The sequence below is a fragment of the Varroa destructor genome, unplaced genomic scaffold (genome assembly GCF_002443255.2).
Source record: "Varroa destructor unplaced genomic scaffold, Vdes_3.0 BEIS01000003.1, whole genome shotgun sequence".
Taxonomy (NCBI): domain Eukaryota; kingdom Metazoa; phylum Arthropoda; class Arachnida; order Mesostigmata; family Varroidae; genus Varroa; species Varroa destructor.
The window spans coordinates 30,550,093-30,573,522 of NW_019211456.1; the positions used below are offsets into that span (position 1 = coordinate 30,550,093).

General features: G+C 38.8%; 1 protein-coding gene and 1 long non-coding RNA gene across 4 annotated transcripts in view; one reads left to right on the forward strand and one right to left on the reverse strand.

Moving 5' to 3' along the window:
* The window catches only part of LOC147756803 (uncharacterized), a 51,552-nt gene extending 41,095 nt beyond the window's left edge, over positions 1 to 10,457 (forward strand). Inside the window, exons 2-5 of one of the 3 annotated variants that reach the window (XR_015324145.1) lie at positions 1,121 to 1,703; positions 2,171 to 8,036; positions 8,258 to 8,361; positions 9,252 to 10,457. This is a non-coding gene — a long non-coding RNA (uncharacterized LOC147756803). Of the gene's footprint in view, positions 1 to 1,120; positions 1,704 to 2,170 lie in introns of all 3 variants that reach the window. The other 2 variants (XR_015324143.1, XR_015324144.1) reach the window with 2 other exon arrangements.
* The window catches only part of LOC111248273 (uncharacterized), a 147,116-nt gene continuing 132,400 nt past the window's right edge, over positions 8,715 to 23,430 (reverse strand). The window contains exons 4-11 of the mRNA XM_022800340.2: positions 22,770 to 22,910; positions 21,209 to 21,350; positions 15,296 to 15,510; positions 11,446 to 11,612; positions 10,783 to 11,012; positions 10,244 to 10,351; positions 9,909 to 10,075; positions 8,715 to 9,487 (exon numbers count right to left, since the gene is read on the reverse strand). Of these exons, the coding sequence (XP_022656075.1) occupies positions 9,244 to 9,487; positions 9,909 to 10,075; positions 10,244 to 10,351; positions 10,783 to 11,012; positions 11,446 to 11,612; positions 15,296 to 15,510; positions 21,209 to 21,350; positions 22,770 to 22,910 (1,414 nt within the window). The 3' untranslated portion in view covers positions 8,715 to 9,243. The remainder of the gene's footprint in view (positions 9,488 to 9,908; positions 10,076 to 10,243; positions 10,352 to 10,782; positions 11,013 to 11,445; positions 11,613 to 15,295; positions 15,511 to 21,208; positions 21,351 to 22,769; positions 22,911 to 23,430) is intronic.

A 23,430-nucleotide genomic window follows, 5' to 3' on the forward strand; every position in this document is an offset into this window, starting at 1 on the left:
CATATGCCCTACGTTTTTCGTTTTCTTTGCGAAGTCGTCCTCTTTTCTTTTTGAACTTTTCTTATGGCCGATCTAACGTATCGTCGCTTGAGCGTAATGATTTATCAATCTTTCTAGGCACAACACTGTATATCGTTAATATTGTTTGATAGGCATTGTTTATTATGAGGGCATTGCACGGATAAGAGGATCACACGTGCCAAAGTCGATCTTACCATAGTCGCCTTGTGGTTCCTGTCTGCCGTGGTTGAGTTAGTTAATAAAATCATACTTAGCCAGCTAGGTTAACTTAACTGATGGGAACCGTCAATAAGTGGATGGGAAGGCCACTTGTCGGAAGCTAATACGACCCGATCAAATGGCTAGTAACAATTAAGGATTGCGAGTTTTGGGCGTTTAGTTGGTCACCGCGATTACAGCCGGATCAAACAAGGCCTTGTCTAATGTTAAGTGATCGTTTTTGTGGAGCTTGACCGCTCGCCGTTATCGAGAGGACGTCGCCATGACGTACATACTCGACTGTTACTGATGATTGTTTGACGTTTGCAAAAATTTCGGTGCGGGCCTTTTTGCGTAGCTGACTGCTAGCTATCCTTTGCACGACAGGCCTCAGTATCGCCATGCGGCACTGCTTCGAAGAGCTGTCGGAATACGGGGCTTAATACGAGTAATTGCAATGTGAGCCGGAAGCGCTAACCGGCTATAAACAAAGTTAACGTGGAATTGTTCTAACAAAAGATGAAGAGTTAGCCGGCAAAAATGATTTTATCACGAAACTATTATTCTCGTGCATATCCTTATGTACATACATCTTCGTACACATACTTATTAGGACTTCGTACTGTCGAGATTTAATGCTTCTATGCTTTGCACCTGAAACAACCTTTCACAAGTAATTATGAGCGTTGATTATCGTGAAAATTTATGTGGAACTATGGGCAACGGAGTGCACCAAACTGTGGCAAACACCACGATATAGATCCGATGCTACTGAATTTCTAATGAATAGCCGCATTGAGAATCTGTTGTTTCTCTAAGAACTTCTTCTCGTCCTGTTATTGACTGTCGACTGCTTGCGCTTCTCATTGTGTGACCCCAAATCTACTTTTTCTCTCGACAGTCGAAAATATCGGCAGATCGTCAGACACTTAGACAAACGTCAACAGTACAAGTAAAAGCGGACGCGAGGCGGGATAACGACGGTTGACAGTGAAACACCGGATGATTATCGACGAGCATTAGCAAGCAGTCGGTATGTGAAGAATCCAGCATCACGTCCCCATTGCCATAGTCCGGTTTTCCGCTGCAGATTCCTAAAGATCACTACCGTCATTGTCACCGCGTGCAGCATCAAGACGACAAAAGTCGCTCGCTGTTACCAGGCGAGGACCGGTCGACTGCTAGAGACTGCGACGAGCGAACAATACGAATACCAGTGGCAGAGAATTCGTTCGTAGCAAGTACATGCTACAACGGCACAACGCCGTCTGCTACGATATCGTATTTTTAGTATGAGTAGCGGAACGCGCAAACGAAGCGACGATTAAAAATGCAGAAAATCCCACTAGAGTTTCGTAGGGGTTTAAAGGAACGATAACATGGGAACGGCGTGTTTACTGGCGTAAATTCGTACTGCGTACGGAGGCTAGTGCTTTGCATGTGTCGCCTACAGCTCAGTTTAGAAGAAATCTTCCAAGTCATAAGTATGTAAATGTTTCAAGTTTTTCATTCGATACTGCCGTTAATTAGTTACTTGAAACTTTAATCTGTTATGAAGTTCAATATCTGGTTGCTGCTGTATAACTTCAGAGCTTTCTTAGGCATATATTGACCTCAGACAGCTTCAGGGAATTTGCAAGAAGCGTAACGGAAATTAGTTGATATACAGAAGATATGATTTTTTAGCTAATTAATATCTTTCTTGGCTACTACGTTCCTAATGCTGCCACGTACGATAGATTCAGTCATGTGTTCAAATATTTCGATAGTTTAAAACGGCCCAGAAGCGCACCTGCTTTTCATGTGAACACATTTATTTGTTACCGTGTATCATTTGCGTCCCGTAGAATCTCGTTCCTCAATAGAAGTTTACTAACTATTTCTGTACATTTTTACATGGTCATGGGCAATGGTTTTTCTCCTACTTGCTCTCTTTCGTCCTTCTGTGCAGTAGCTATCTACGATATAGCCATCTGAGCTACGCTACAATGCTCTGAGAGAAACACCAAAAAAATGAAGATCCAATAGCCCCGAAACGCCAGTGCGACCGATAGCATAAAGGTAGGCATATCAAGCAACATCGGCTTTTGCCATCAGGCAATAAGAAAAACAGCAAGAGGAAACCTAATGAAATTACCGGAGGCTCTGCATAACCTGAAATAAATGTGAGAAGCAAACTTTTTCGATGTGAAGAACTTCCTTCGACTGAACTGATTTGTGCAACCCGACGTATAACGATGATATCTTCGCGCTCTGTGAGGTCCCGATTCTTCTTGCTCACACTCGATCCATGGCCAGAAGTTCTGTCGGAATTATATGAAACAACCTGGTCTAAAAAAGAAATTACTCAATATAAAGTACCGAGCACTAATATATTAAGAACTGCTAACCAAGATGTACTTTCTTGTACTGCACTATTATTTTGTCTATGACGAAGGGTCCCCTGTACGGGGAAGAGGCACTACGAAACGCATGTCAGTTCTTTCTATCACATTCCTTTCCGATTTTAGATATTCAATAAAGCTTAGCAAACGTTGTCCTTAAGCTCTAACAAATTAAGTAATAAATTAATTGTAAATTAAGATTAAGAAAAAAAGGCTTTTTAGTCTCTTCTCGCCCCATTAAGTTGCATAAAGTTTTCCAAGAACATACGTGCACGTTTGAAAGCTCCGAAACAGACCCGCACATATATAGTAGTAACCATGAGACGGCAGTACATACCATAATTCGCTCGTCACACGTTCGAAAACTGGCTTCACGCAGCTTGACTTGTATGAACGCTAAGTTCTACGAACATGTATATAATAGCTATAAACTAAGCTAACTTACTTAGTTTATAGCTATCTGCTTAATCAAAGCCTTCTTAGCATAGAGGGCCAAATTGAAGTTAAGATGCAAGCGCGAAGACAATGTGATGTCAACAGCCACATTGTCTTCAGCAGTACAATTTTCCTCAAGGTTTCGGTGTGCAATCTCCAACAAGGGTACATCCGTGCGTGATAATCTGTGCGTTGATGGCCATCCGTAGCTCTAGTTCACTTTTGTATTTACCATTATTAAGATGAGCAAAACGCTTAGTATAGTATACACAGCCTGTAGCCGTATTGTTCGTAATAGGCGAGTAACTATAAGTGATTTTGACGTAGTCTAGATGGCCCAGCAGTGCCATGAGCAGAATTTAACTTAAGCATAGGGGACTCGTTATTAAACGGTTTCTCCAGAGTCAAAGCTATGCTTAGCCTGTGCCCTGCAGCAATGACGGTAGCAGGAGTAGCTATAGCGGTAACAGAACCAGATAACATTTGAACGCTTTGAGACTAAGAAGCTGGATTTTGTTATCCGTCGCCATCGTCCGCTACGGCACCACTACAATGAATGCGTCTGGCAGTCCGAGACCCGACGTATCTGGAGAGCGGCCCCAGAAAAGGCTATGCATAATCGCGCATATGCTGCGGACTAAATGTTTTACCCAAATTAGAAAACATTTCGGAGAAATTGAAGATACTCGCTTCTGTTGCCTTGAGCGAGGGCAAAACGTAAAAAACAAGTCATGCGAGACAAATACACAAGTTGTTACTACATTAACCGCTACCCATGAGCGGCGCTGTTTAAACGTTCGAAAATGCGACTTGACGGATTTTCATTTAGAGCATACAGGACTGCTACTAATTACTACTATATATGGGTTCGATATGTATTCTTCGCATAGGCTTAGATTTTTTTTTTGTCATCGTTTTCGGTATATTACTTACGTGATCTCTTTACGGAATTATATTCCGTAAAAAATTCACTAGTATTTCATTTATTTTTGTTACCACATATGTATCACTTTACACCAGATCTTTTGTTTTTCTGCTAAAACTGCCCTTACGATCTATGAAATGTATGACCTCCACTAATTATGCCTTCAACTACTCTCGGCTTCCTACTCTACATTGTGCACCTACTTTTGTCTAATTAGAATTATTATACATGAAAAATTTATTAGATCGATAAACTTCGTCTATGGGTCTATCTGGAGGACGCTTTATTAACTTATCGTTTAAGATAAAAAAATTTTATATCGGCTATAAAGGAAAGAATCCAAAATTTAACCAATTTAATTTGGTAAAGCTCTAAAGTTTAAATAAGGAGCTTGATATTACTTGGACATTTGAGTTCCTGTTTTGGCGTCAATTCATCTATTGCTACTATTGACACATCTCCTGCGTAATCTGCTAGGGCGACTTTTATCAAGAATTTGTGTGTTATCTTTTTTTTTTGGAACAAGTAGAACAAGAGCAAACAGTACGTATAAACACATCTTCAACTTTTATTGATATTTTTAAGTGCTTAATTTTAGAAGCGGTCTCCTATTGTCTTATACTCATTTTGACTTGGCACGTGCATAGCTAGCATTGAAGCTATGTACGTGGCTAGTTAGCGGTTTTTGCAAAAGTACCATAAAAATGTTGCAGCGATTCTGAAATGATGTTTGCTGATATGACTAACGAAGTTGCTAGAAAATTATAGATACTTTTTACAGAAATAACTTGTGAAATATCATAACGCACAGTTCTACCCTTAACGGGAAGCAAAATCTAGACTACGCCCCAGGTCTCAAGAACGATGAAACTAAAGAAAAAAAAAAGCTAGACGATTTATCGTGAATTTTTTACACGATTTTCTAAGCTCGCTCTTCGAATATTCAATATAATATTGGGAATTTTATACAGCTGAAGAAAAAATGTATATTTATCTCTAAATTGAAGACACCTACTGCTTGTCGGGTACACTAATGGATTTTTCTATTCCTCTTATTTTCGTTGTTATTTAAACAAATCATTTATCAAATACAAAATCTATTGAAGCTTTTTGTTTTTGTTTCCTCAAAGAGCTGAGGAAATTCCTTCATCTTTATCATTCTCTTTCTTGATGTAACATTTCTATAACTTTGCATCAGTTAAGTTTCCTTCGCGCGGAAACCTGCTATATACAGCAGCATATACAACTCTAGATAAGTTCGGTTATGGTTCTGTACTGCCTGGCAAAACCTCGTATTTTCTTTACGTGAATTTTGTTACTGTTTCCTTAGCTGCCAGAATCGCCAGTTCGTATTTACGATTTATTGTGTTGTTGGGCTTTGTTAGCCCGCTGTTCCGCTAGATAACGAAAAACAAATACGATACTAGAGTGACCAATTGCCAAATCGTTTTTAACAACTTTGTCTCTTACATGTACAAATGTCTCACATCGCGCTATGGTAAATTTTACCGTGACTTGCCACTTGAGGGCCAAAACAATATGGGATAATGTGCGTTTCTTCATTGTAATGTATTAGTTGGTTTTGCTTTTTGTCCATCGCTAAAGTTCTTGTTTCTCCCAGATGCTATTTAGTAATACTGCGTAGTGTATGGGCTGTAAGCTGTTCAGTGCTGGGACCCCACATTTGGGGTTCACTTAAATGTACCATTTAGAACCATTTCCGAGCCCGTCGAGCTTCCACTTCTACTAGCGTTTATTCTATCCTTAGGGGGATTATCCTATTAGGGACATAAGACGCATGTGATTATTCGAAATGACCTAAAATAGAGCGCCATCTATGCGTAGAGGACGTTTTTTCTCAAGCGTAAAGCAGTCACAACATTGTATGAGGTGAAATGAATTCACGGCCTGGTTACGTGCACGGACAATACATATTGAAATAAAACAGCGGAATAGAAATCAACAATAGCCATCGATATGAACGAATGATCCGAATAGACATTACCGCATTCGTTCTGCTATAGATAAAAAAAAAATAATGGCGCGTCTGGTTCTTTAGCTTTGATTGATAAAACATTGGGACAACCCATCAGGCGCTATATGCTAATATTAGACGCCGTTACGTTACGTTAGTATGCCTGGCACTGGGTTTTAGGGTGTTTAATTCTGCTGTTTAATGTTATGGTTGGGTCTAACAGTTATTTTTGTCATAATGACCACTGAAACGTTAATTTTATATCATAGTGCTAACAAGTACGGTGGTAGTAAGGGTTTATAGTAAGAAAGGACTTGTTAATGTATCACATTTTACTCGTACTCGCTCCGCCAATTAGGACACTCTTCCCTCCACGACAGCATCACACACGACCGTCTCAAACAGCAGGCGCTTGCGATTGTGTGCAGAATATTTCGAAAAAACACGTACCAAAGGCATGAGCGTATGAATAATTAATTATTCATGAAAATTGCATTATTATAAATATAGGCGATAAGTATTATGACCAAACATTTGTTGCCCACCTCGTTTGGCCAGGAGTCATTTGCTGTTTCGGGAGATATTATTTTAACGTGGAATATCGTTGTGAAAATACTATAATACAGGTAGTTCGGATGTTTGCATAGATACTTCTATAATGGGCGAAAATTTCAGAGGTCTATCTGCTGTAGCGCCTCATAACTTCCCAAGTTGTGTCATAAAAAAACAAAAAAATACTTAAATATGGGCTATATATATATATATGTATATATATAATTGATATATCATCCAGATACGTTCAAAAATCAGTCAAATTCAACGCCCCTTGTACATAAACGCTTGCCATTTGGACAACATTCGAAATCTCATTCCAAAAATATTGCGTCTAAAAATTCATATATCCTAGCTGTCCTCTGTTCCTCCTCTTCCTGTCATTATATTTATGGTAATGATTATTACGGTTATTGTTTAATTGGTGTCGATCTTTCATATATATAGATATATATATATCTATATATTTGTTCATTGGAACATTGTCGATAGTTGGTTTATGTCTCGCCGTGTTAAATCTTATCTTAGTGCAACTTTTCTCTATGAAAGTCTCTCATTTTTATCTGATTTATACATTTTTTTCTGTGTGATTCCACATAAACTTAGTGGAACATTATTTGCTCTGTCTTAGCCGTCACCAATACAAACTACAATGAGTACGTGCTGCTCCTAGCTCCCTGTAATTTCAATCAATGAAATCCTTCTCAATAGCTAAATTATAATTTGACCTTCTACGACCTTGTCGTTTTTGGCTCCGAAGTTCGTCGGTTTGCCATAGCCTGAAAGAACTTTCAGTAGTACATCTATATATGTGTATATATAGCACTTCGTTGTTGTTTCCGTTCTTGCGGACTATCTATTCATAGCGCTTGTATGAGTGAACTTCTGAATACTGAACTTTCTGAAAGAGCCAAGTTGGCCTACGATAGCTATACTCTGATATAAAATATAACATTATACATTCTCCTGATTTTCCTTAGTAGAATTACATATGCAGCCATGCGCTTATTCAGTTACACCTGATTGTTACGTCTATGTTCACAGACAGATATTTATATATTAATAAGGTTTGCTTTTACACAGAAGGACAAAATGTTATTACTCTCAGACAATAAAAATCGACAGACACGTAAAAGTAATAAATAACTTTGGCACAATCATTGTCCCTGATTGTTGTGGGGTCTCAATGACAATAAACCGAAAGCTTTCAGACGGTTACCGGCTTCCTGGCTTTACCTCTCTCATTGCACAACACTTACAGGTCTTTCTTGTTTCTAGTAATAAATTATCTTTAATTTATTTTCAGGCTCGTAACACCCAGGGGACGTGTAGCGACGACTCGCTGAGGGCGCGAGTCATATTCACTGGCATTCGTGCACATAAATAATGCTTCTAAAAAATAAAAAGTTCTTCCTTAAGTTTCCGACACGATCAAAGTTAAACAAATCTCTAAAATTCTAGACGTCTGTATTCTTATATACCCGAATATATATGTGCTTATATCTAGAAAGCCTTCGACGTTGCGATCTTTAGAGCAAACTGCTAGGTAGATACCATATGACGTTTTCTATACGCTGAATGTTATGTGCTTCTGGTGCTATTATTATTCTACCTCATTATTAGGAGCTTTCAAGTTTATCTCATAATTTTCTTATATACAAGTATACAAGTTTTGTACAAATGCTACTTGAATACAACTTATGGTTACTTATTACTAGGCACAAACATTTACTGAGTTTCTAAAGAGTCGTATGTGGCACCTTTAAGTATCATGGGTGGTGCAACGGAAACAATTCAACGTACACCCAGCACGTGTAGCAGATCTTCGTTCGAGCCCTCCTGAACAGTTCCCGGCTAGATTTAAATTTCCGGTTAGAATTTTACAAATAAATTATATGGCATTGTAACTAAGTTATAATGAAATTCGTTTCGCGAATTTTATGGTCAAAAGTTAAGTTAGCTGTCCGAATGGCACATGGCACAAAGGCCATTAACTTATATCGATCATAATAATTTACAGTCGGTCACGGGAGGGGTCAACAACTAAACGGCTGTTTCACAAGATAGTATTGCTCGTCATATCTTATTTATCCATTATCACAAGAACCATATCGTAATACCAATGTGCCTTTAAAGTAAGTACTTTTTTGTACACAGATATCTTTAATATAATATTATTATATATACACCTGCATTTACGTATGGGAAAAACGTGCGCGGCTAGGACGGTCGCCGATGTGCTACCTTTCGGTAAATTTTTTATTTCCAACATCAAATTTTTAGACATCACATGTGACTGTAGAGTAATCAATGCCGATAGAGTAGCTTTTCTTAGCTTTATACTAGCAGTTTTTTTTTACGGTTGCTGATAAGATGGCAGTGAAGACAGTGCTTGCAGCTATGAATCATTCTCCTACTTCTTATTATCTACTTCATTTTTAGCCATAAAGCAGTGAAATCGTTTGATTTGTCAATTAAGGCCAAAACAGGATCAATAATGTTCTGTACACCATTATCCACTGAATCATTACTATTGTTACAAATTGTTAATACTAATATTCCATGACGAATATCCTAATATATCTATATACTCATAGGATCCCTTACGTATTTAAGCACAATCCAATTGAGGGTTTACAAGGGCGAGATTAACTTGCTGCTATCAATTTCCTGTAAATTTCGCCCTGGCTTCTCTTCTGACTGATCCATAACTAAGATTATAGATTGCCCTATTATTGTTCGGAACTGTTCGTTTACATAGATGATGTGACCTCCTCGATGACGTCCACAGAGCAGATAGCAGCTTGTGACGGTCGATGAAAGAGAGACCTTCTTGGCGAAGTGCGTCTGGGTAGTGGGGGCGATCCGTTCAGGTCTTCGTTGGTCGGGACCAGTCTCATGCAGTTAGGACAATGATCGTATGAGAAGGTCACATTTCCACCTGCTCCCCGGCTAGAATCGTACCCAACGGGAACTACCGGATTTTGAATCGAAGCTCTGGAAAAACAATGCGTAAAATTGTGAAGCGTAAGCCCTAACACCGAGGCACGTTGCCTCATCGCATGTGGATTATGGATATTGCTCATTTGGGCTGGGCACCGTTGACGGATAATTTGTAATCAGAATATATATATATATATATATATATATATATATATATATATATATATATATATATATTGATAGAACAAAAATGTATTTTGTGCAAAGTTTCTAACAATAAGTTTTACCATCGTCATACTTCTGGTTACTTGGACTATCTAATTTTAGTCTATATTCATTTCTGGTCTACGCACATAAACTGCCTTAGCAGACGCAAACTGCAACGATATGGATAGTCCATGGAGACTATGCGTAACAGCCATGAGAAACGCCAAATACTTTTCGTGTATCAATAACTTAAAAAGCAGCTGCTAACCTTCTGGCAGTTGCCTGGGCAATCCTTGTACGCCGTTCAACCTCCTGAGCCTGTGCCTTATTTAAATTATTTTCATATTCCGATAACATAAGATACTTTTCTTCCTTGTTGCACGAAGTGATGCAATCGTCAATCAGATCCTCAAACAGGTTATCCATGATTGCCTCCTGTGACGAGGCGGCAGGGGAGTAAGAAGAAAAATGTTTGAGGAATCAGTGAGATGTGCAGCGGCGCATGAGACCTTCTAGGTAGAAATTCACTAAAACAATATCATTTAAAAATTATAGGATATCTATGGGACATTACTGTTGCGAATAGCTTAGATATGTGTATACCTCTGAAATACAAGTAAGTTCCTGTCTTCTCAGATCGGCATAATTGCTGAACGTAAAGCTGCGTTGACTTTGCAGCAGACGAGGAAACATCACCATCGAATCTTGTACCTGAACGCAAGGCATTCATTTATAATCGTTAGACCGATGATCGTCCTATTTTCTCTATCCATCTTAATCCACCATGGCTTGTGTAATATATAAATATATTAACATATATGTGTTTCTTATTCATAGTATAATAAGCAATAACAAAAAAAGAATAATCAATAAAAATATTATTTTCTCATTATTTAAACAACGTATATAGTGATATTGCACGTCGACGGTTACCTACGGCCTGCTTAAGTTCGATTAACTCCCAAATATTAACTATCTTGCCATAGTGCTATGACTCTTAGGCAATTTTTTTAAGCCTCAATGTCCTCTAGACGTTTATGTATATTAGTTATTACATTGTAGAATAGGCGCATATCGATATCAGGATGAACTCGGCACACTGATAGCATGTATAGAACGCGTTTTAGGATACGATATCTTACCGAAGATCTTCGTGAATGGAGCCCGTTGGCAATGTCGCCGTTCGGTGCGTCCGAGCATCGGCGACAGTCTTTCCCATTAAGCTGACCTGAATTTAGGAGGGTTTTCGCAGCGGATGAAGACCGTGTCCTTTTGTGAACGTCGATCAGGAAGAGAAATAGTGAACCGGCCAAGGCGCAGCCCGCACTGACAAAAAAGCCCCGACGGTCCCCGTAGTAATCGTTCAGGAACGCTACATGGTGAATACCACAAAATTATTAAATTAAAGCTTTTTGGGTCGACAGTTACTTTTTGAGAACGAATGATTAGAAAAACACTTGTGCAAGACTTCTATACATGACAATGCTTAAGGATTGTTATATGAAAGATTCAGGCGTACTTTGGTATACTCAAACATATCGTTAGAAACCACATGCACTTTGTATTCTTCAGCGGGCCGGTTCCCGGTTTCATTTGGCTTCCCTGTTAGAACTGCTAAAAACGTTGGGTTTCTATATGAAGAGTTAAATTCGAAGGAATAAAATATCAAGTAATTGTCATGCGTACTTAGTTCAAATTCAAAATGCTGCTAGTTCATAGCAGTAGATACGAAAAGTACTATTAATTAAACAGCATAACAAGAAGAAAAGTTCGAGCTTGTTTACGTCGACTAAGGATCGTTCTACCTGTAACTGGTGGTCCAATGAGGACTGGGATCGCCTGTGCGCACTGTATGAAACCCCAGGCTTTCGCGAAGTTTCGAGCGCGCACTTTTTCCAGTGTGTACATCTTCAATGAATAGAGGTACGCCCCGTAAAATGAGCCATAACACCACACGAATGTCAGGTAGCCACTACAAAAAAACAGCACTAGAAACATTACCAAGTATGTGCTAGCCTAATTTCATGTTAAACTCGGTGAAGGTTGCTAGATCGAGCTTCTTTAAATTCTTCTACCAATTGTACATATGCATACATAAGATAATAGGTGTTTTGCTCTATCTAAAACACATACATCAGCATGAAAAGCACACTTTTTCGTTTAGGGTCCCTCCCTCAAGCTGGAGTTGTTAGCGCAGACCTTATCCAGTTCCATAAAAAATCTTTTTCGGTTCTATGTCTTCTCGCGTCTAGAAATAGATCCCCCCTATGGGGCAGCTCGGTAGTAACCCGCGTTCCTGCTAATCAAACATCAAGGGAAACCTACAACATATTTCTAGCCTGAATTAGCAGAGTACAACGAACTATCTACGCTAAACGGGATGATTCGGCCACAAAGATAGCAGATTTCACAACTGATCATAACAGAAAATTATAGGCTTTACCCAAAAAACAGAATAACGGTAAAACATTTGCTGGCCAATGGACTGACTGAAATCCTTTATGTATACAGAGATCCCTCGGATGCGGACGGCGCTTTTCAAATCAACAAAATCTATTGCAAACGTCGACCCTTTGAGCTGGATAGGACCAAACTGTGCACGTCAAAATGATAAAAATACACAATTTTTTCTCTTAAAAAGGTTGTTAGATTTTCTAACTGTAGCGTTAATAACAGCTAAATATGTACGGTAGTATAAACCTGAAATTTCACAGTTTTTAGCTTATCTACCCACTTTATAATACATATCCGCTTGCTTCATTATAAAATATTAGGGAAAGTGAGCCTATGTGGGACAAAGGCTGTGTATCCTTTTGTTTTCTTAGCTATAGTTCACTTAGCCAGCGAACGTTTATTTGAAATTCTAATATTATCAAAATTAAACATTTTTTTTTAGATGCCTCCAAGTCAAAAATTTTACACCACCGAATCTTTTTATCAAAATTTTTGAAAAGTAGAGCTATTTGGAACTGTTAAATACTTTTCTCGCGTTTTATAGATTTTTCGTGGAACAATAAAAAAACAAAACACCAAACCACTTTCCTTTCTAGTACAAATCTGCCTGTTCTATTTCAAAGTAAAAGTAGATTGAGTTACATGATTACCCTGGGAACTATATAGGTGAAGATGTACTAGGGCTATATGACTCAGGATCATTTTGAGCTTACATGGAACAAAATGTCGCTGATTGCTTATTATATAGAGAGACAGGAAGAATCATTGTTGCCTCTGAATACAGTTTTTCATCGTAGGCACATAAATTTATGTGTTATGCTAAATTAACGCATCGCACGTGTGTGCCATATCTCTAGAGTTGTTTGTGAAAGAACTTCAACGTCAGTGCTCTCAATTAAGCATGATCGAATAGGGGCGTTATTGCCCAATCAACTCATACGTTTCATTCCATTAATTAGCGCAAAATAACACATATACGATAATTACTTAAAATGGTCAGTCCATTAAGAGTCCACCCAAATCATGCTCATCAGGCTTTCACAGGTGTGTGTGTGTCACTTCAATTTCACTCGGCAAAGAACATAGTATAACGAACGTATCTTCATAGCGCATCGTCAGGGCTGTACAATATTGCCGACGCGTGCATCATATTCCTAAATTATTCTTTGAGTTTGTGTCGCTCTAGGCGCTATGTATTCGACGACAATTTGAAATCGTCCATTCTGATACTCCTCATTGACATTGCTCGTGCAGGAACGAACGGGATCACATGTCCTCATAGAAGGTCTGTACTGCTAAGCTGGTAGTGGTCTCAAAACGATATATATAGAAAAAAAAAAAATAAATAAAAGGCGGCTTGAGGCTGTGCAAGAAGGGGCTGTAGCTATTGCAGATAGAGGCGAATCCGTTACGTCTTTTTTCATCGTGTACTTGATGCATATCAGGAGCTATATTTAGCAGAATAGCTTAGCCAATACGCAAGGATTATGTAAAATTCTACCACGCTCAAGGAAAGGTCAACTGCGTATGAGTTTACTATATATCTAAATACAGACCTATCATACAATTCGTAACGCGGCCAGAATGCAGAGAAAGATAGGATGATGACTTTCATAGCACAGCACGTTTAGCTGTTCTTGAAGCAACCCGAAAGATGTTCTTTTTAAGCACAATGAACTTCGACAGGGAAGCGGTGAAAGTTTCCTTCTAGAATCCCAAGATATTTATGAACTCATACACTTCTACTTCTGCTTAAAATATCTTCAGTCTAGACCAGAAGTCTCTTTTAACGGCAATAGACAATTAGAAAAATTTGCCTCCAATAGAACGAAATGAGCTGCTCACATGACTTCACAAGAACGAGAGATCCCTATTACGACACTCGCCTCTGTGTCCATAGGTGGAAACAGTTCCGTCGTATGGAAAGAACATACCCTAACAGATATGCCCTTGGGATAACAAACAAAGTACTCGACAATACGTTGGACGTATTCAAATATTTCAATCTGCGTCCCGTTTATATATATAAATATACTAAAATACAGATGAAACGTTGTGGAGAAAAAGGCAAGGAAAAGCAAGCAACAGAGACAAAGATGACATGATCAATCGGTAAGCTATGTTGTTTAACTTTATAAAACGTTCCGACTCATGACTATTACCTTCCATAATACACACTAATTAATGTTTATTGTATTCTGTAGACGGAAGAACGCATGTCATTGGATAGGTCTCTTAGGTAACCAAATGGTTGAAACTTGGTAAAAATGGATTAACTTCGGCTATAATTCTACGAAATGTGTGTTATATCTGGTATAATATAGTAAGGTCAATAGGCACAGATAAAGCGTATAACGGTACGTTGCCCGTATGAGGTATAATTCTCAAAATAGCAAATTGGACCGAATCACAAAGACTGTTTCAAAAGACCAAATAAATTTCTTCGCTGATATCTATCTAACACTCGAGGGCTTATTCGTCCCGGGAAAAGCTGATTTCAGGACATCACACGAAAATCTTTATTATTGTGCTTGCTATGTATTGAACGTCTTAAAGGATAACAACAGGTTTTTTTCCTAACCTGCCCTCCCACGACATCACCGAGCAGTTCGCTGTGGAAGATGCCTCAAGGGGACTGAGCCCAATGAACTTATCACTTTCAAGTTACCAGTGAGCGATAATCTCCTTTGGCCAGGACATCACTGCTTCGTAGAGGCCTATTGAAAAAGTAAGCTTTGTTTAACTTAAGAATTTGCTATGGTCGGACAGGAGACAGTGGACTAAATGTACAACTTTTATACCGGAGGAACAGCATAACAATTATAGGTATGAAACTTTATTATAGGTTATTATTATAGGCTACTGAAACACCAAACGGTACCCATATTTAGAAGAAGCACTTCTATTTAATACGGTGAGTTCAGGTTTGGGTAACATTTTTTTTCGACTGGTTACGGCTAGCTGAAAGTTCGCCTGCGTCTCCATTATTGTTCAATGAGTAGAGCCGAAAATCGAATCCGAATGTACAGGTTTATAAATTATAAAGATTCAATTACGGGTCGCAATTGATAAGCGATAGATTGTTATTTAAAGTAAGTCGTGAGTAAATATAGCACAAATCTAGAATCTTGTTCAGAATAGCTACGTTTTCTTATCTGTAAATAGCATTATGTAGCAATAACTGATTGCATACTGTAATACCTGTAGTCATGTATTGTAGTGCAGAGCAATATCGAGACCGCAAGCAACGCACAGGCTCCTTGGCAAAGATACTGTCTGGCTATGTGGCAGCTGTCGGGGTTGTTGACAATAATGCAGCCAAAGGCTAGAGAGCCCAGGATGAACGACATCCCAAGAAACACCTGCAGGTACAATAAGGACGAGCGCGACAGGCCATCTTCTTCCGCTTGGTAGATCTGGAAAGGGTACACAACGTCATTTATGATCGTGCTGTTAATACGAAATGTCAAAGTGACATCGAGTTACATAATAGTTGATCTACCTCCTGCGGATCTTGCTGTGCAGTAAACTGGACCCAGATAGCACCAATTATTTAACACAATTCAACAAACAAATGTATCGAGAAACTGAAAGGTAATTCCCATACGTAAAATCTGCATTTTATCCCAAAATAGTCTTTATTAAGTCGCTACATATTTTGGTTTGTGGAAAGTTAGAGTAGACGTTACTCAGCGAAACGTAGAGAGAAATAGATAAAGATTAGAGAGCTTATTAGATTGCTCCTAAATCATTCCTAAGATATATTAGGACGAATTTGCGAAGAGTGCAGCCGCAAGGCTAACATATGTTGCTATGCCCTCATCGGCATCTAAATCGAAATTAGTTACCCAAGTTCTATTATTTGGCCAAAGAATTCGGTACATTGTCTTTGAGAGATCATCTGTCAACTAGCCATGGCCTGTTGAAATAACTGCTTCGGGTAAATCTTGACAGATCACTGAACAATCATAATCAGAAATCGTCGGACTGCTACAGGAAAGATAAACAAGGAAAAACTCTACTAAGCTAGTATTATAAGAAGAAGTAGACGTCTTATTTGGCTGGCCCAGTAATAAACAAGGATACGCAAGCAGACGTCCTGCGTCTAATGGGAACGAGTCAGTGAAGTAGACAAAGGCTCTCTGTTGCTACTATTTTGGCGAATACTTTCTAAGCATAGTCCAGGTACTATAAGGGTGTATCATGCATATGAATGAGGACACACTTCAGTAGATTCGATTTTAGCGCGGTAAACTTACCTATGGTGAAATATAAATCCAATTAAGCTGTCTGCCCTCCTTTGACGAGATGTATTTTTCTAATGTGTTTGTGTACGAGGACTAGGGATGGTTAATATACACTTACCCAGCTGTTCTGTGTTATCGTCAAAGAAGAATTCACCTACGCCTCCGAATGGCCTAATCACTTAATGGCAAAAAGGCCAACTAAGCGAAAAACTATTCTTTCTTTAACCGGATAGGTAAACTACAATCAATTAAATCAAAAATGTAGTAATCTACAACAAGCCTAAACGTACAATCTTTCTCGAATCAGGTGGCAAAAACTTTGCTCCGCTGTGAAATTACGCTATATATGTATTCTTTCGATCGACAAAAAAGCTCAAACGAGGCCTAACTATTAGGGTCCCTTCACGCCTGCACCTTCTCCGGCTCCATTCGTACCTGCAGCGGAAGCGGCTTAAGCCGGTGGCAAAATATAAATATGAGCTAAGTGGAGATATCGTTGTAAAGTAAAATATGCTTTCCTACGCCGAGCTTGTCAATATGCTCATCCCCTTATTATGTCAATCGGCAATTTGTAAGTTTGACAAACCTTTAGCTGTTTGCACAATTTGTTTAGGGGTTAGGCTTCCCTCTAAACTCTGTGTTTCGTCCGCTGTATTTCTTACATTTTTTTTTCTGTGCTTATTTGTGGCGGGTGTTTGTGCGATTAAACGACATGAGAACTTCGTATGTCTCGTATTTTCTTCGTCGTTAGTTGCCCTAAGCAAATTCCAACGGAAGAGCGAGGTGAATTATTGAAAATGTAACGGGATGATAACTGTCAACTACCTCTAGATTTCAATGTTAGAACTTGTGTTACACAAAGTTTTCATGTGCAAAGTCGAGCTTTAACTTGAAATTTACAGGGAAAATAAGGTTTGTGTCAGACGGATATAATCAATCCAATGAGGTAACACCAACTTAACTGGAACGGGACTACTGCAATTGACCTATAGGACGTAACCAATAATGGGAAAAAACTAATAGGATGACTATTCGAAGGTAACAGAGCCACTGAGAATGGTAATAAAGAAGTCGAATCAGAGAGATAGAACTATTGGCATTGGGTAGCTGTAGTTGGAGAGACTTTCCGAAAAAATGCAACCGAATAGATCAGATAGAACGACAAGTTAACGTTGGACAGTAATGCAACCCCAATTAAAATCGAGCATGCAGATAGACTAATTGCAGAACGACCGTACGTTCACCAGATAGGGGGACATGGTATGTAGGGCGAAGCAATTGCAATGGGGTACCGCAGCTTAGACCGTTTGTTGTGGACAGGGCGTAGCATCAACAAATTATATTCGTTGAATCAACAGCAGGGTAGGCGCGATCTGAAGGCCGTGGGTCAGTCCAGTCTGATCTAGCGCGATGGGCAGCATAACAAGCTGACAATAGAAGTCGACTTAAGAAGGAAACGTAATGTCCAAACCTACGATAATAGCGTAACCGGTTAATGCCAGTCAAGTTGCAAAGGCGTACTTCTAACGATATCGGTGGTCGCAAATAGTACAAATATTTGTTAACCTAGGAAGGTAGCTTGGACGTAGGCCTTCCAAAAATTATTTCAGGGATGCGTCGTACTGCTAGGTAGTACTAAACGAAAACCTTTAATCAAGAGACAGGCACCTCAAAAGTGTCAACGACCTCCCTTCGTTTGTCGCGTCTAGTCCTTGAAACTACCAGGGCCACAAGCACGCGTGCACGCCTCGTCGCCTCATCAGCGAAGTTTTGTAAAGGGTTTTGCTTACGTACATGATTAATCCGAGGCGGCCAAGTTATACGTACAGCTTCAACGTATACTACGATAAATGTTGAGCGAGATACGGTGCAAAGCAAATATTCCAAAAGGAGTCCTAAGTCTTTACTTAGCTAATCCTTGAAACGAGCTAATTACGTGTATGCTGCTGTTTTTTTTAATGATATTTAAAAAATGGTCGTATGGAATATGCTAACGAAAACGATGTATTGTATAGTCGGGGACTTACTAAAATGAAGACTATGAGCGAAATTTAGCTTTGGGATCATAATTTCTTGTTATTTAACATAATAATATGGAATCAGTCACAACTCGAAAACAGCAATAAAACCTTAAAAACAAACTGATGACTTGTTCTGATGATATAGAATCACACTCCGAATAAATGCGATTCTGTAAGATGTAGACCTTTTATTCCGCAGTCATTCCATGTTGAACAAGCGGTCTCCTCGTTCGCTTGAAAGATCAACCAGACGCGTTTAGCTAACTGTTTCCTTCCAACAGAAAAACATGCTAACAAAGATGTGCGTCCGAGATATTTGCTCCAGACAACGAAACATCGACGACTATGGCAAAGAAGACTCGATGCACTGCCGCGGCCGCTGAAAAACACAGGCTTAACCATCTAAGCTACCATTTGCCTTCCTTTCGTAACCTGATGTTAGTGCAGCGGGACCATATATGTCCGTACTTAGTTTCTGAGTGTCTCCGGTGTTATGTGAATTGGTCATGATACATTAGGCTGACACAGCTCAATATTCGAGCAGGCGCAGAAAAAGCGCTTGAGAAATAAGATGTAGACAAGCGCATATAGGCCAGACATTATGGTATTAACGGGCGACAATTGTTAAACTGTAACTTATAAGGTGTCTTGTCTCAAAAAACTTCAGTCCACATTGACTAAAATACGATAAATCGAATTTTGTACATGCAGAATAAAGAGTAGCATGAATTGGTTACATTGTGCTAGAACTGTTTGAGAACTTGCGATGTATCTCTAAACTAACTGACGATAAATTTACGTCCTGGTCGGGCCTAGCTATTTGGGTACGAAATTTACTTTATGCTACTAATTAACTTAATTATTGATTAATGAAGCATTAGTACAAATGTTTGAAAATTTTGTTCTGGCATTTGGCATTATATTAAAAAATTGGTTACCGTGCGCGAAATAACGTTCTAACGGCTTAGGGAAAAACAATTACTTCGTATCCAGTATCAAATGTTCTGTCACAGGGCCTGGCTCGATGCATTCGTATCGCTACAAATACGACGCTCTCCAAAATCCCAATTGTATTTATAAGTAAGATACATTATTTCACGTTACGTTTTAAGATTAATTTTATTTTATGATGACAGCAATGATCAAAAACGTGCTAGCCGAAATGTTGATCGCGGGATCTCATGCACTCGAACATGCGTTGTTGAACTTTAGCAGCTGTTTTTCTTTGGCTGGCTATCACAAAGCCAGCTTCGCAGTCCCCAGAAGCACTTTGTTTTTCTTTAAGAGATTTCGCAAAGATTCGATTGGTGTTTGGCTTTCGAGACTGGGCTCGATAGCACAGCGCTCTTGAAACACATTACAATCGTACTTTGATGAGCCGTTGTACGTAACGGGAAAGGTTAACTAGATATCACCTTTTGTCAACGTATTTGTCTGGAAAAACAAGCAAGTTCGTAGATATGAACTTACAGGTGTAAGTCTCATTTCCGGCTGATCTTTTGTTGGATAGGTAGCTATCGTTAACTGAAAAGTTCCCTCAAAGATACTTCTACACATTATACTGTACTTGCTTCTTTCCTAAGTACTCTTGACTCGGCAGTAGTAATTCGTAGGCCATCAGAGCGCCACTAGCTGTTGCCAAAAAAATTGTTAAAGGAAACACTAGGACCCATTTTCAACCGAATCAAAACAAGTCTGAGGGACTACCAAGTTCCGCAGCAGCAGCAAACTTTCATCCGTACTGATCAATGTAAACTTGGATAAACTTACTGCTGTGTCGACTTCTGTTTTGTTGTCTCGACTCAATAAGACTCAATAGATTGTAAGCCTGTTGATTTCTTTTTCAACACAAATATAGATAAGAAGATAGGCAATATTCAACACGATTAAGGGACACCTCGAGAAGTATCCCTAAGCAAGCTTTTATTTTTAAGCTCTAAACCAAGCCTAGATTCTAAACAAAGGAAAAGGCTAGCGAATAGGCAATCATTCATAGCATTTTTCGCGCAAAAATAAATACTTGTTGTTAAAAAAGTAAAATGTTGAGATGACAAAAGTAACACCACGAAATCATCAGTGGCACAGATCTGCGCGTAGAGGCCAAGCACCATCTGAACGAGAATTAGCAGTCTTAGCTTATTTGGCAAAGCTTTCGAAATCAATGGTAACAAAGTAATCACCGACAAAAAGTTTTGCCACCATCTGGTCAGCTGACAGGATTAGTTTACCAATTCTAACTCTGTTGCCCGTTCAGTCGGGAGGTAATTAGGAGAATATACTAAATGCTGGATTAAAGTTAAACTACTTAACTATGTAGTTTCCACGCAATAACATCTCTGTCTACAAGGTTTTCCTTGGAAACGAGCTTTCACATATTTCAGACAACTTTTGAGATGGTATATATTTCTCAGACCCTTTGTTAAAAAGGAAACACAGCCGTTTGTACAGCCGTTAGCATCGTAAGTTGTTCCTATACGTTTACCTTTGTCGTTTCCTGAACTCGATTATACAACGAACAAAATAAGTAAAAGCTGGTTTAGTTTAGTAGTGCCCGTTACTCGATGACCAGTTTACGTGTTATGAACAGCGGCCTCTCAACAGCTATCTCTAAATACAATTGCGCGTCTTAGGTTCGATTCTAAATGAGTCACGTGTGTTCATTATATTATAATTCTATTTTGTGTTCAATAGTTTGTGGTAAGAATTTGTTTAAAATGTAATCAGGGGCCTCTTTCTGATAGACTAAAAATGGATTAGCTTTTTAATCTCTCGTTGATTTTTTCGTTGACTCATGCAACTCTGTCGTAAAAAAAACGTCTTGTGTATATATTTACGTAAGCACTTACAAAGAGAATCATAGGTGAAGAGACGCCTACAGCGGCGATTGCGGTGCCTGTGATCAGAATTTGTACCGTTCGCGACTTCAGTACGCCAAAATCAAAAAAAGGCGGCTTTTCAATAGCCGGATTTTTATCCTTTGCTTTTGACCTGTGAACAAATGAGAGAACGATCTAGCGTTAGCTTCTTAAATGGTAAATATAGCAAGTAAATACTAACTTCGCATGGAAACATCGGATACCGGGAACGATCAACGGACCCAATTCCGATATTTCTGGTGGATCCGTTTTGAAGGCTTGCATAGTCAAAAGGCAAAAAGAGGTTGCTGGCTGCTTTTAGGTACCCCAAGTCATAAAACTAGTTAAAGTTGATCCTGTAGGTAAACATAATTCACAAGGCTTTATCTAATTCTAACTCCGACTTTTTGTGTACGGACAATATAGCCAGGTGTGTCTCCTTAGTTCGATTTACAATTCTTTTATTCTTAAATAGTTAGTTTTACATAGTTATAGATGCAAAACATACACTCAGATAGAAACTACGATGATAATGATCACTTGTTCTTCCCAAACCGCGTTACACATGTGAAGAATGTTTTGTATTACGTAAACTATAATAAAGATCTCAAGACATATCGAAAACGCACTACATTCGAGGCAAAGTGGGTTAAATAGGTCTGGCGCTCCGTGGCGCTAGAGATCGCTGGAACTCGTTGAAGCTATACAAAAATTTGCAGGTTAGTAATTTGTCACAAAAGCGCTATAATGGATAATTTTATTTAGATCCAGCGGTAACAGCGTGCTATGAAGGCCATGCATAATCCGCATCATGCGGATACAGGGGAGTATATGTTCAGGATTTATTGAAGTTCTGAACGACCATTGCATGATCGTTAAAACTGTGCACTCTCGGAAAATCGGAGGGCATGGGTCTACTGCGAGAGGCAAGACATCCCTGTTCCTGGAGTGCACAAATCCAGAGGCATGCAAGAGCCCTAATCTGTGAGCTAGAAGGATCACAAAACCTAATCAAAACCTTGACAAGGGCAATAACAAGCACGAGACAGTTGTAATTCGTCAGAATCTTAGGCTGCCGAAAAATGTCGGCTTGAAAAGTCATAACGTTGGAAAATCGATTTAAGTTTATCAGAGGTTGTACGAGTTAGGCATATGCATACATTAAATAATATGGAAAAATGAAAGTACACTGAACGCTCTTTTAATTTATCATTACCTGTGTTTAATTTCAGACAGATTATTATATTAACAACCTAATATAAAGTTTATATATGTTACACTGAAGACTCTAAAGCTTTATTTTTATTAAAACAAAAAAAAAAAACACGCTTCATCTTGTTAAATTGTTGATTTTACTTCGACAGTTACTGTACCGTTTGGCTGTAGCTTTGAATAAACTTAAAACGTTAAATATTACCACTTCGAGCTTTTTAAATAGGTAGTTTACCATTCGTAGACATAAACGCTCTGTATAAATCAAAATTGCTACTATAGGAACTTCTATGTTGGGTATTCACATGGGCTGAGCGCTTTTTGTCACGATACTACTAACCTTTTTTGCATGCTTTTTAGGTGAAGGATGGCCCGCCGCTGAGGATGATAGAGGGAGGCCGGTCTGTAGAAGATACCAAGGATGAACGTACTAAACACAATTCCTGTTAGAGCCTGTAAACCCAACCGCCAACCAATCGAGCTGAAAGAAATCGATCAGTAGCAATGGACAATGAGCAGCGCACCCAGTTCTCCTAGGAAAAGCTCTATGGATGGCGCAATTTATCTGGTTTGTTTTTGTCTTTCTTCGTCTGATTCGCTAACTTCATACGAGTTTACGCACTAATTAAACAAATTGAACTTTTCTATAATATGCGAATGTATGAATTATACACATGTCTATACAACACTGTCTAATGTCTAGGTTCAACATAAAGCTAACTTTGAGTAGAGATTTCAACCACTTCTTAGCAGTTTTAGAAACTAATTTGACTAATGAAATTCGGTGAAACATGTTTTTACAAAGAACCTTATCTAAAAGCGAAAAGCAATTTCGCTTTTTTCTTCTTCTTTGACTTGAATTTATTTAGCCTAATACGTACGTATGTATTATAGCATTTCAGTTATCGGGTAGAAATGCATCTAGCTAAAATGACCCACAAATATAGAACCTTTATCATCTGTTGCTAATATCGACACCCCTCAATAACCGTTTTTCGATT